The 12,726-nt window shown below is 44.2% G+C and overlaps 2 protein-coding genes across 2 annotated transcripts; one reads left to right on the top strand and one right to left on the bottom strand.

The window, feature by feature from the left end:
• Positions 1-416: 416 nt before the first annotated feature.
• LOC112278957 (RGG repeats nuclear RNA binding protein B) lies at positions 417-3,718 on the top strand. The gene is made up of 6 exons (XM_024512910.3): positions 417-940; positions 1,281-1,638; positions 2,172-2,304; positions 2,432-2,590; positions 2,710-2,769; positions 2,961-3,718. Exons 1-6 carry the CDS (start codon positions 760-762, stop codon positions 3,225-3,227), a joined length of 1,158 nt encoding a protein of 385 aa, XP_024368678.1. The 5' UTR covers positions 417-759; the 3' UTR covers positions 3,228-3,718.
• A 2,864-nt stretch (positions 3,719-6,582) lies between these two features.
• On the bottom strand, positions 6,583-12,271 carry LOC112293721 (receptor protein kinase-like protein ZAR1). Its single transcript, XM_024543492.3, has 6 exons — positions 10,600-12,271; positions 10,075-10,501; positions 8,099-8,918; positions 7,708-8,001; positions 7,261-7,574; positions 6,583-7,128 (listed from the first exon to the last, which is right to left on the bottom strand). The coding sequence occupies exons 1-6, from the start codon at positions 10,932-10,934 to the stop codon at positions 7,048-7,050; spliced, it is 2,271 nt and encodes a 756-aa protein (XP_024399260.1). The 5' UTR covers positions 10,935-12,271; the 3' UTR covers positions 6,583-7,047.
• Positions 12,272-12,726: the final 455 nt, after the last annotated feature.

The raw sequence follows: 12,726 nt of genomic DNA, 5'->3' as shown, positions 1-12,726 counted from the left end.
TGAAGAGGACACCCATTGTAAAGAAATAGGCGAATCCCCAAAAGATTAAGGTGAAAGGGGGATGGGAGCTCATCAACAACACCTTTAAAAACTTCCACCCTAAAGGGATACTAGAGAAAAATTAGAAGAAGATCACCAAGGTCAATATTGTTATTTTTAGTAAGATGATTCTTCTAGTGGTTATGTGGTTTTATGAGATAAAAAAATAAAACTAACCTTGAAACGTAGTCCCCAAGGCCAAACCAAGCACTTAAAGCAAGTGAGGAAGAAGCAACCGAGGAAGGAAGGAGGAGGGAGGAGGGTCCCTTCCATTCGCTTTGTCAAGGAAGGCCCATCCCCCCCCCCCCCCCCCCCCCCGCGCTACTTCCCCATTTCGAGGCCATACCCCGCGCTACTTTGCCCGTTCTTCACCTCCTCGCCAGAGCGCGAGCCCCTCGCTACCGTCGCCGCTTGGCTTGCAGTGTGCGAGTGCAAGTTGGAGTGTGTGCGTGTGTGTGTCGTATCGGTAGTTGCTGGGATCGCTTCGTCCGCGCTCGGAGATCGTTGGCCAGGAGGGTCTCACTATATGGGGGTGAGTAGACGGTGGTCACGACTAGCCAAGCACGACTGGAGGACCGCGGCCACCACGGGGGCACCGCAATTGTAATGTGAGCGCGCGGAGCGAGAGACCTACTCCTGAGGGAATTTTGGGTGGGGCTGCAGAAAAACGGGGTGCGGGGGCGGAGCACCCAAGGCGGGGCAGCAGCAGCAGCAGCAGCCATGGCCACGAGGAACTTCTTCGACCTGCTCGCCGACGACGAGAATGAGGACCCGTCGCAGGTGGTAGTGCGAGCCACGCCTGTCGCCACCGCGGCGGCGGTGGAGGCCAAGCCTGCCGACAAGAGGAAGCCCGCCGCGCCTGCGAAGCTGCCGACTAAGCCCGCTTCTCCGGCCGAGGCTGGTACGTGTTGTTATTTTGGTGGTGGCATAGGGTATTGCCCGACGTAGGATTTATTTCGGTTGTAACGTAGGGATTTGCGTCGAGGTTTGGCAAGGTTTTGGTTTTTGAATTTTTTAACCTTGAGGATAGGGGATCGAGTGACAGGTTCTCTTTACCAGTGGAACTCTGGGCATGCATGGAAGAGTGTAGTAATTACTGATTGGGTACATTGTAACGGAATCGAGAGTTATTGGTTTGCCCATTCTTGGCTGGATTGTGTAAAGAATTTTTGTCATTGGAGTTGTGTGCAGAAGTGTTCTGGTGGTGTGATGTAATTTTATTTAATTTTGTATATTTTTAGTTAAAGATGGACGGAGGGCTCAGTACGATGGAGCCAGAGGCGGGCGAGGTGGTTATCGTGGTGGACGTGGGTACAGTGGTGGCCGGGAAGGCGGTGGCCCCCGTGAGGGAGGAGATTACAGAGAACGCGGCAACTACAGCAACGGTCGCAATGGAAGCATCACCCGCAATGCCGACGGTTTTGTCGGTGGGCGCGACTCGTATGACAGGCCAATTCGTACTGAGAATGGTGAGAGACGTTCATACGAGGGTGGTCGTGGCGGAGGTAATGGCCGCGGCGGTGGTGGTCGTGGATTTGGTGAAGGAGATGAGCATCGTCCTAGGCGCGAGTTCGATCGTCAGAGCAGAGGCTCCAGAGGGTGAGCTGCACCAACTACCTGGATTAGGATGTGCGGATGTGACGATTGTTTGGTTCTGGGCTGGGCCGATGCAAGGGTTGTGTTTGTGAGACAAATGGAACAGCCTGCTTCCATGTTTGTCCGAACTGATCTTATTTCTTCCCTCTCTTGAGCTGGAGTTCAAGCTGGTCTATCAAACGATCGGTTCAACTCCCATCCCCGTGATCACTCTTTGCCGCAACCTTTTTATCCTGAAAATCTGCACGAACAAGTCTTATTCGAAGTAATACATGAATGGAGTTTTATTTATTTATTTATATTAATATATGCATTTTATTATAGTGAAAGTGTGATCTCCCCTTTTTCTTCCTGAGCGGCGTTTAGATACGAGTTCGAGAAGATTCACTATTCCGGTTGAGATGAATGGAGAGCGGACCTCGCCTTAGCACTCTTACAGTAAGCTACCTTGGGAAATCGCTGGGGTTTTGTGCCCTGATTGTTCTCTGTCTGAAACCGATTTAGTTACGTGAGTTATCTTACTTTTGTGGGTGCAGAGGGAGTGTTCGAGGAGTGAGTGAAGAAAGTAAGCGATCAAACCGAGCAGGTTCAGTTGAGAAGACTGAGCAGGGGGAACCCGTGGATGCTGCTGAAAAGGAAGGGACAGCCGAGAAGAAGGAAGAGGACAATGTGAGATTTTTTTTTACCATCTTCGTATTGTAAATTTGAGATTCAGTAGTTGGATAGTTCACTCATCGAGATTTGTGATTTCAATGATCAGTTCGTGTCTGAAGACTAAAGCTGTGTGCATGTGCAGGAGATGACGCTGGAGCAGTATGAGAAGGTTTTGGAGGAGAAACGTAAGGCCCTAGAGGCTACGAAGGCCTCAGAGAGGAAGGTCGAAATGGACAAGGCTTTCGAGAAAATGCAGCTCGTGGAGAACAAGAAGCGCGAAGAGGATGTGTTCATTAAGTTGGTAAGATATCTTTTTCGTGAAATACTTGGTCTATCATTTCTGCTGCTTAATCCTTGTTTAGCACATTCGCTCAGGAGGGTTGGTGCTTATTCTTGGTTTTGCATGGGTGGTGCATGCAGGGCCAGGAGAAAGAGAAAATCAAAAGGGATGCCGCTGAAAGAGAGGAGAAGTCCCGAAAGGTATGGTCACGATTGAAGTGCACCGCATACATGTTGATCGTTTTCGAATGAAGAAATTGGGGGGCAGTCATGTTGTAGTTTAGAATGCGTAGTGCTAATGCCAGTAGGTGTCGATCAGCGCGCTGGATGGGTTTGGTGGGAAACATATTGTGATACCAGCACTGACATGCTTTGGTTGCGTGATTGTGTAGCCTGTTAGCATCAACGAGTTTCTGAAGCCCGCTGAAGGGGAAAGGTTTTACTACCCGTCCAACCGCGGCCGTGGAGGTCGAGGTGGTCGTGGAGATCGCCGTGATGGCGGTGACCGTCACGACAGTGGGTACCGTGGAGACCGAGATTCTACTCGTGGCAGCTTTGGTGCCGAGAGGTTTGGTGACGGTCGTGGTTCAGCTGCAGGAAGTGCAGTTACTCCCAAGATCGAAGACCAATCACAGTTCCCAACTCTGGGAGGCAAGTAAGCGGGCACTATCTGGAAGCGAAGGTAGGCTGTCTGGAATTGACATGCAGGATCACCTTAGAAGGTCTTGCATGAAAGCGAAGCTGCAAGGGTGTGCTGAGGGAGTCTTCTGTCAGTATATCGGAATGCTGTTAGCATCGTCGAGGAAGCTGTTTTGGGTTCGCACGTCTCCCGTTTTCTTCTCAATTTTCTTTTTTTCTACCTATCAGTTTGTTATCTTGGTTTATAGTCTCATGTGTTCATGAGTTTTTGTCTGGATGCGTGTTCTGTTAGCAATTCTTATCACGAAGAGTATGAGACTATGCAACTAGGATGGCCAAGCTGAATGAGAGATGTGAAATAGCGATGTCTTTTCTGAGATGTTCTGAGGTGTGGGATTATAGGAAATGTGGAGGGAACTGGAGTTGGAAATAGTTTCTTTCATAACATTACCTAGTCACCTCGCCCGGCATCGGAGGTGGTAAAATTTGTCAATCTATTATAATTGTTAAAGTTGGTATGTCTCATGTAAATGCGTGAATGGTCAATTTCATGAAGAGGTCCATTATTTACTCATTGACGTGAAACGGTACTTCATTCTACCCAAATCAGTTCCAAGGTGACAGAATTGAGAAAATGAGGTGTACTAATTTGCAAGTACATCGTAATGTAATTCAGCAAATACACACCCTTAAGATATTGTATGCATGTGTAATTGTTAGTATCGTGCCACAACTTATTTGTAAGTTCTATCTCGAGTGTTTTCTTATCTCAAGGTCCAGGGGTTTTAATAAGAAGAGAGTGCTTTAGTTTACACAGTGGGGATTTGAATAGTAGCAGATTGTAAGCCTACATACAGTATTTATCCAACAAATCATCAGTTTTATGTGATTGCTGAAACAATTAAAAATCAAATAAAGTAAAAATAAATAAATGAATTGTAGAGACATCATATTCTTTCTAAAGTTATTTTATTGAATTATAACGTTAGTTTTGCGTGATATGATAGTTTTCCCAAGAAATAGGTAGCATTTAGCAAGACATTTTATTCGTCCAAGAAGAAACAATTCTCTAGTAAATGAATGGAGTCCTGAGCCCATTATTGAAATAAATAAGACAAGAAAAATCAAGTATGTTCTGTTTTGCAAAGCAGATACTTAGATATAATACAATTAACTGTTTGGCTACTTACTATTTATACATCAGTAGGTTGGACTTGACATAATCTTTGAGCAATAGAATAATTGTTTGGAAGTAATCATACAATCTACATAATATAACTGATGTTTGACTTTGGTGTATGTACAAAAGAAACCTAATTTGTATATTAAAACAAGAAAAAATCATGAGAGAAAATATTCTAGAGATTTTTCAAGTGAGAATGTTTTATGATAATTGTTGTGTAGAATTAATTTAATGGTGATGACCTAAACCACAAAATAATAACACTTCAAAACATAATTTGTAGATTTAAAATAAAATCAAGAAAGAAAATGTTCTTGAGAACTTTCAAGGGAGAATGTTTAAGATAGGTTCATGTCCAGAATTAATTTAATGGTGGTTAAATAGATCACAAACTAACAACACCTCAAAACTTGAACAAATACACAAATTTGGTATGTGATTTGGTCTCCACATATGATTAATTATTATAAACCTGATAAATTAGTTATCAATTTTAGTTATTATTGCAGTTAACAAAGACTTTGGTTTGAATTAGCAAGGGTGAATATTATATCTTTCTATCCAGAAAAAATATAAATGACAACAACTAAGAATATATATATATATATATATATATATAAAAAGAGAGAATTGTAAACCTTACACCTCCAATTGATAATGTTACATCCTATCTTATTAAGTTTTTTTTTTTTTTTTTTTTTTTTTTTTTTACTTTAAATATTTATAAACAATATCTGTCTATATGATTTGACAAAAAAAAAAAAAAAAAAAAAAACATCTTGAAAATGTTTGAAGAATTTTAAATTGGAAGAAAAAAAGACTAAAGAAATTTGTCAAGTGGGTGGCAAGTTGTGATAGTAGCAAAAACTATGCCCACATGCACATAATAATTAAAAAAGTTGATTTTACAAAGAATAAAAAATTAAGATTATTAAAAAATAATCCAAACATTAGAAAAAGAAAAAGATAAAAGAGACCTTAGTCATTTGGGGTGTAGCAATATCAATTAGGGATATATCTTGAACAATTCTCTCTCTCCCTCTCTTTCTCTATATATGCTCTATTGTTACTTTATAAATTATAAAATTATATACTTAATAACAGAAGCAACTTAATGAGTTGGCAACATGTATTACAATATTTTACTTTTTTTAAGAGCTATTTTTAAAAATTTGGAATTAACTATTTTATTGAGTTTTTTCGTTTTTCTAAAGTCATCACGTTTCAGAACCAAAGCTTTTTCATATGTAATAAATGTAAATTATTTAGTAATTTTAATACAGGTGGAATGTGCTAGTTTTACAAAACCTATCAAATAGTTTAAAATTTCAATTTTTAATACTTAAAAGAAAACCAAAGTTCCAAAAGCATTATTTTGAAGTTACAATAAAATCATTTTTTTGATTTCAAGTAAATAAATAAATAGTTGTAAAACTACAGTTATGTTGAGTGTGATTTTTAAAATTAATAAAAATTAAAATAATAGGTGCAGGAGTCAAACTTATATGGTTTACTCTCTGTAATTTATCAAAATAAAATAAAATAAAATAAAATAACCAAAGCATCTTCCATGTTCCAAGACCAGAAGATTGATTTAAAACTATTTAACTCTCTATGATCATAATTTTGAAAAATGTGTTTACAAAGTAAATAAAAAAAAGATTTGCTCGTTTATTGTTACCTCTTACTATGTTGTTTTCTTCATATCTATAACTTCTACCAACATAATTAAATTAAACCTCTACATGGGCAAGACTTTATCAACTATATGACAAACCTCTTAATTAACACCACATTTCACACAATTTTTGAAAAACACTAAGTGGTTTACTTCTGACACAATTGTTCTTATTTGCAAGAGTAAAAACAATAATAAAAAAAAACTTTCCTACAATCCCATAAAGTGCTTTGAAAAAGCAGTGAAACATACTTTTGCAACATCATATCCTTTTTTCCTTGTGTAGCAATGCGGTGGCACCTCATTTCATGCAACGAAGAATGAGATACTTCCTGTGTGTGCGCGAGTGTGTGCGAGTGTGAGTGTGTTTGTGTGTGTATTCAAGCGATCTTCTACAGATCCTTCACCTGGAGGGTCGTTTATTGCTGTATACTGTGGCTGAAGCGAATGGAGCACCGCATTCCCATGGCTGGAATTCGGTCGTGTTAACGAGCTATGCAGGTCCGTGATTCCATTATCACAAAGGACGCCGTTTTATTTCGTGAAGAAGAAGAAAAAGCAGGAGGAGAGACGCTCTGGCAGTGCTCTCCAGCAAGCTGATTTGAATTTCGCTGCTGTCTTTCGAGCGCGCGGTAATGCTTTTACGATGGAGCAATCTCGAGAGACTCGGTTCGAGCACAAAACTAACTGTCCCCGAGCTATTGCACAGAAACCGAATCGAATGTTGAATTCTTCCTCTCTGATGCTAAATTCGGTGTCTGATCATGGAGTGTGTGATCTCGGAAAGATTGCGCGAGGATTTCTTGTGAGGTTCCCCGCATCTCTAGCTTCTAAAGAACAGTCATCTGGCTAATCGTTTTGTTCTTTTCGTTTACAAGTCTCGACTGCTACCAGCCGAAGGGGTTCGATTTCCCCCGAAAGCGGTCTTTCAAGAATTCTGAACAAGCTTATCTTTACTTGCATCCCAGCTACTAGTTGTTTAGAGTTGCTCTAAAGATTCTGCGACTTGTTTCATCTTCGGCCGGGTGTCAGGGTTTGCGGAGGTGCACGCCAACGCTACCTGTAGAGCGCAAGCGGAGATCAACCTCTTGGCAGGTTGTAATTGTGTGTGCAAACCAAAGTAAGGGTGGAGGAAATCCTACTGCAAAACCTTAAGGATTCAACCACTGTTTCCAGGGTTTCGTAAGTTTACCTGCAAGGTTTCAATCATTTTGGTCTGTTCATTGCTGCTATTGAGCAGACTAGGGTCGTAAATCTCGGAGAACGGTCTCTTCTCCTGGAGAGCTACACGTACCCGCGACGCGAGGTCGACTTGACCAGCAGCAAGCAGGTTGAAAGGAGACGTGCCTGTGAGAAGCTCAAGCAATACAATGCCGAATGAGTATACATCGCTCTTCTGAGTGGGCTTTTTCGCGCTTATAGCCTCTGGCGCTTGATACACTCCCATCAAGAATGGCACAACCATATGTGCTCCTCTTGGAGTAAGAGACCTCTTCCTTCCAAGTTCTGCAAACAGTGCCAATGCATGCCCTCAAAGTTGGCTCATGCGACAAGAAGTTTGTAATTCTCACGATTGAAACACTAAGATACGAGATCCCAAGAATGCATGACCTAAAGTGCCTGAGGGATGGGAACTAACCAGGGACGACAACCGGAGCTGGAGTCACCGATGAAGCTCTATCATTATCACCCCTCGAACTTCCGTGCTCCCTCACAGATTCAGGCTCTGCGAGTGAAAGCAATCGTTGTAGACCGAAATCTGCAATTCGAGCTACCAAACAATCATCGAGAAGAATATTGCTGGGCTTAATGTCACCATGAACGTACTTCCGAGCGCTACACTCATGTATATGTGCGAGACCTTGCGCTGCTCCGATCGCAATTTGCAGGCGCATCTCCCAAGTTAGAGGCCCCTTCGATGCATTTGACCTAGCTGCACAAATTCGCCACTCCGAAATTCAACAACGAATCCTCCTTCATCGTCTCCAGAAGCACAACGCATAAAAGAGACAAAATCGAGGAAACCTTACAATGGAGAGCAGTTTCTAAGTTTCCATTGGAAACATAGTCATAAATCAGCAACTTCTCTTCTGCCCTCCAAGAGTATGAATGCAGGGTGACGATGTTAAGGTGCCGCACTTGCGCAATGGTCTTCACCTCAGACTCAAACTCCTTCTGTCTCTGTTCTCCGCCTTCTCCCAACCTTCTTACAGCCACCATAGTTCCGTCGTCCAACACAGCCTTGTAGATAATCCCCACGCCACTCTTGCCCAACACGTATGCTGAAGCTCGAAGCAATTCCTCCAAACTGAAAGACAATACTCCCGACAGGTGCATTAAATCATTTTCATCGTCCTCGTCGGCGGACATAGACCCTCCGCCGGACTCTCGCCATGAGCACAGACAACCTCGAAGGCTGCTGGCATTGTCTGATCTCGCGGGGCTATTTAAGCCCAAACTCTTCTTACGTATGTGTAACTTCCTCAAAATGAAGTAAAATAGGATGGAAGCCATAAGTAATCCGACAATTGCACAACCAACTCCAATTCCAATGATAGCAGCCTTGCTCAAAGGTCTCTTACTGAAACTACCAGTTGCCGATGTACCAGCGATGTTGTCAAATGGGGATAGCGATGGCGATGGCGAAGATGCACAATCAACCTTCAGAGGTGAACCGCACAGGTTCGCGTTACCAATATAAGAAGTCGGTCCTTGCGCCTGAAAATAAGAGTCTGGCGGAACAGGGCCCGAGAGATTGTTGTTGCTCAAGTCTATGAGGACTCTCCCAAGATTAGCTAGGGACGGCGGGATGGCACCGGAGAAGCGATTGTTGGAAAGATTAAGCGGAAACTGTAAGAATAAAATTTCAGTAAGAAGCTCCCACTAATTGCACGACACGCAAAGTTCTTCCGAGAAAGCAATGTGCCACAACCATCTCACAGCAATGGTTGAACAATGTGCCACAACCATCTAGTGGCGGCCATGATCTCACAAGCAACACAGACATCCTTTCACGCACAATCCCAACTTCTACTGAGCCAGATTTTAGACACAAGGCCCCGAGGATCAATGAGTCTTTCTCTCGCTCTCCACACCTTAACATGATCAGAGAAACCACATACTCTCACAACATTCTCGTAGTTTGACAACAAGGACCGGCACCCTGAAGGCCTCTCTCCGCATTCGGTCGTCGCCAGGACGTGTGGGCACAAATGCGGAATCAAGTTCGTCATGGCGAATGCAAGCAGGATACTCTGTCCATATCCCTACATCTTTTGACCGATCATGGACGGCAGGTAAGTCCAGCCTAGCAAGCGAATTACGAACCTGCACCGACCCCCTCGGATCAAAACTAATGTTTCCGTATTTATCTCCCAAGATGCCCCTTCATACAATTCGACCAATTTCATTGTCATCTTCCGCGAGGAGGGTAGGCAGCAGCAGGAAATCGAGACAGACGGGGTTTGTGAGTGAGCGCTGGTCCAGCCTTGAAAGCGTGTCGCATCAACTAATTATAGACGAAACAGAGAGCAAGGTATATCTTTCTACGTCTGTCCGTCTCCGTTTGGGAGCTCGCAAACTTGGCCGATTTATGTCACTATAATTGAAATCTACTTTGCGACAAATCCTCTTGTCCGCATGTTCTGCTAGGGCTCAAGGCGTAGAATCCTTCAGCCAGAAACCGACCGTAATCAAACAGCGGGAAACTACTTTTAGTCAATTTCAAATACAGGATTGACTGATTGTTGAAGTGGAAAAATCTCTCAAGATTGATGTATGTCCCTCTCCATTTGCGAGCTGGTTCTGACTCTGACACGAGGGATTTGGGTCTGCTGCCGTTTGTCTCGATGCCATACTTGGTGAAACTGACGAGGACGTTATTGCCAAGCTGCCTGCCAATTGGAAGTTTGCTAGAGAGATTGGAGGTTCATGCATTTCGACTTTCCTGACATTGACAAAACGATCGCGACACGACGTCTAATCAGTTTGTATGACGAGAGGCTACCTGAGGCAGTAAGTTCGTGAGGTTGCCGAAATCCTCCGGGATTGAGCCATTGAAGTGATTCACTGACAAGTCAAGCCTCTTCAGCTGCGTCAATTTCGAACCAATTCCGAGCGGGATGGGACCCTTGAAATTGTTGTAGCTCAAAACAAGCCGGCGAAGTCCGTAGCAATTGAGAAAGTCGTCAGGGAAACCGCCAGCCAATCTGTTGCCATTGAGTTCAATCACACGGAGCTGGTCTCCGAGGGCACAAATCGCTGTGGGGATAGCTCCCGAAAAATTGTTGTCGGAGAGGTAGAGACTGGACAAGGCCGGCGACTTGAAAAGCTCCCCTGGGATCTGGCCAGTGAAATTATTGGTGTCCAGGTTCACCACAGCAAGGTATGTAAGATTGCCGAGGTACGGAGACAGGGTTCCTCCGAGCGACTTTCTGAGCATGCGAACTTTAGTGAGGTTGCGGAACAAGAACGAGCTACACCAACTTTGAGAAAACATTCGGCTATGGGTAGATGTGGCACAGATTCTCACCTAGGGAGGACAATTTGAACCACACGGTCAACTCCTTGAACCTTCATGCAAGTAATACCATTCCAGTAGCACGGAGTGTCGTCGACGTAATTCCAGTTTTGCAAGGCGCTCTGAGCATCCGAGGTTATGGACTTCTTGAATTCCAGTAGCGCGATGCCGTCCGCATTCAACCCGGCGACACCGAAAGTGTCAAGCGCCAGAAAAAGAAATAAAACCAAAGCGAGCCTTTCAAATACCGTAAGCCTACTTTGGATTCCACAATACAGCAGTTGAGTGACTCTCTCCTTGACCTGTAAATCGCCATATTTGGCATTTGGCCTCTCTCGGACGCTCATTGTTGTGACCTTGTCGAGAGGCGATGGTGAACTTCGGCGATCAGAATGTAGTCACTGTGATTTGCCTAAGTCAGGCTCTGTTCAAAGCCTTCCCTGCATGTTTCCAGTATTCAAGCGCCAATCGAGTTTGTCAACATTGTTTCCCACTTAGGTTCACCCTCAACCTTGATTCCCTTGTGGAACATATCCTGCTAAGAAGCGAATTACGAAGAATTCTTGCTTAAGAGCGACACGCGACCAAGGTTTAAACTCTGCCCTTCTCTTGGGACACTGCTTGTTGCTTGAGGCTCTCATCACAGATTCGCGCCTCGACACATGCTCAGAAGGATTGAATTCGAGCAGACTTTTCACTGAAATGGTGACATTTTCCACCCTTTCCAAAGGCCCAGCATCGCAAAGTCCACCTAAAATTCCCTTTTTGATTGCGCATCTTTAAATTCAGACAACTATTGCAAGACGCGGTCCTACATGACTCAATGAGTGATGTCCCTGTCTTCCGCCGAGTGCGTAAGTGCTCATTGCCATGCTGTCCTGTCCGAAGTTCTCGAGCTTCTTCTGCCGCTATTGGCGGTGCCTGGCAAACCGCGGCAGGTCCTGCCACATCTGGCGTCTAAATTACATCATACGAAGCAACTTCAATGCCGAACTCGACCATTCTGGAACCAGGTTGACTTCGTCAGAACGAAGAAACTAAGCAGACGACCAAGTTATCATATCCCAGACGGTAACAATTCAAATCAATCCAACCTTCAATCTGTCTGCGCTCTGAACCACAATCGCCTATTCAGAGAGCTCACAAAACCTCTCGAGTTCGCGCATACTCCCTCCTAGGCCACCGCCTTCCTACGCATCTGCCTGTCAAATTACCAGCACTCTCGTCATCCTTACTCTCGGAAGTCCGAAACTGAACAGTGGTAGTAACAGGTTAGAAGAATTCTCTGAACTCGAGGTTAACAAAGTGGATCCCTCCGAGCATGAGCTACCCGGAACTCCGACAGTGTCGTCCAGACGTCGGCCCTACGTCAATCTAAACCCAATTTGGAGCACCTAGTCGGAGAGAAGCAGCCGAATTCCGACGTAAAGTCGACACTGAGGCTACTACCAAAATCCGCTGAAGGATCGCCACCCGACAAAACTAACACACGCGAGTGAAAATCAGGCCCGAATGGCAAACACTGTTATCGACTACGATCTTCTCCATCTTCACCGAAGACGAAGCATTCCAGTAGAGCATGGGAATCCATCCTTGGTTCCACTCAGAAACGTCGGTAGCGCCTGACCATGTAAGCCTTTGACGATTACAATATAGACGCAGCTTTTGATGAGAAAACAAAAACAAATACAAAAACAAACAATTGTCGTTCGAACCTCCCAATCATGCCCCAGCTTCACTTTTTCTATGATCTGCACGAGGGGTCAACATTTAATAATGTAACATCCCACGGGAAAGTTTCCACCCCCCAGGGCTCGTGTAACATCACGACTCGGGACTTGCTTGGATTCCAGGCCTGATGCGACCCAGGAACAAGTCCACGTCGCGGTGACAACTGAGCAGAAGATATTCAGCATTCCTTGGTATTCTGCAAGATGGACCCAATTGCTTCCCATTGGAAAGAATTTGACGCTTGGCAAGAGGTGGGAGGGGACTGACCACGGCGATTCAGCACGTCATGCAAACCTCGAGCTCTGGTCAAACAGTGAAAAACAACAACAAAAACAACAATTTTACACAGTAGCACTTGTTGCTATTTCAACTGAAGGTGGGTCCTCCTCCCATGCAACCAAATTCCAT

Source organism: Physcomitrium patens, chromosome 2, assembly GCF_059467195.1.
Source record: "Physcomitrium patens ecotype Gransden chromosome 2, ASM5946719v1, whole genome shotgun sequence".
Lineage (NCBI taxonomy): Eukaryota > Viridiplantae > Streptophyta > Bryopsida > Funariales > Funariaceae > Physcomitrium > Physcomitrium patens.
This window is presented reverse-complemented; position numbering and strand designations above follow the sequence as displayed.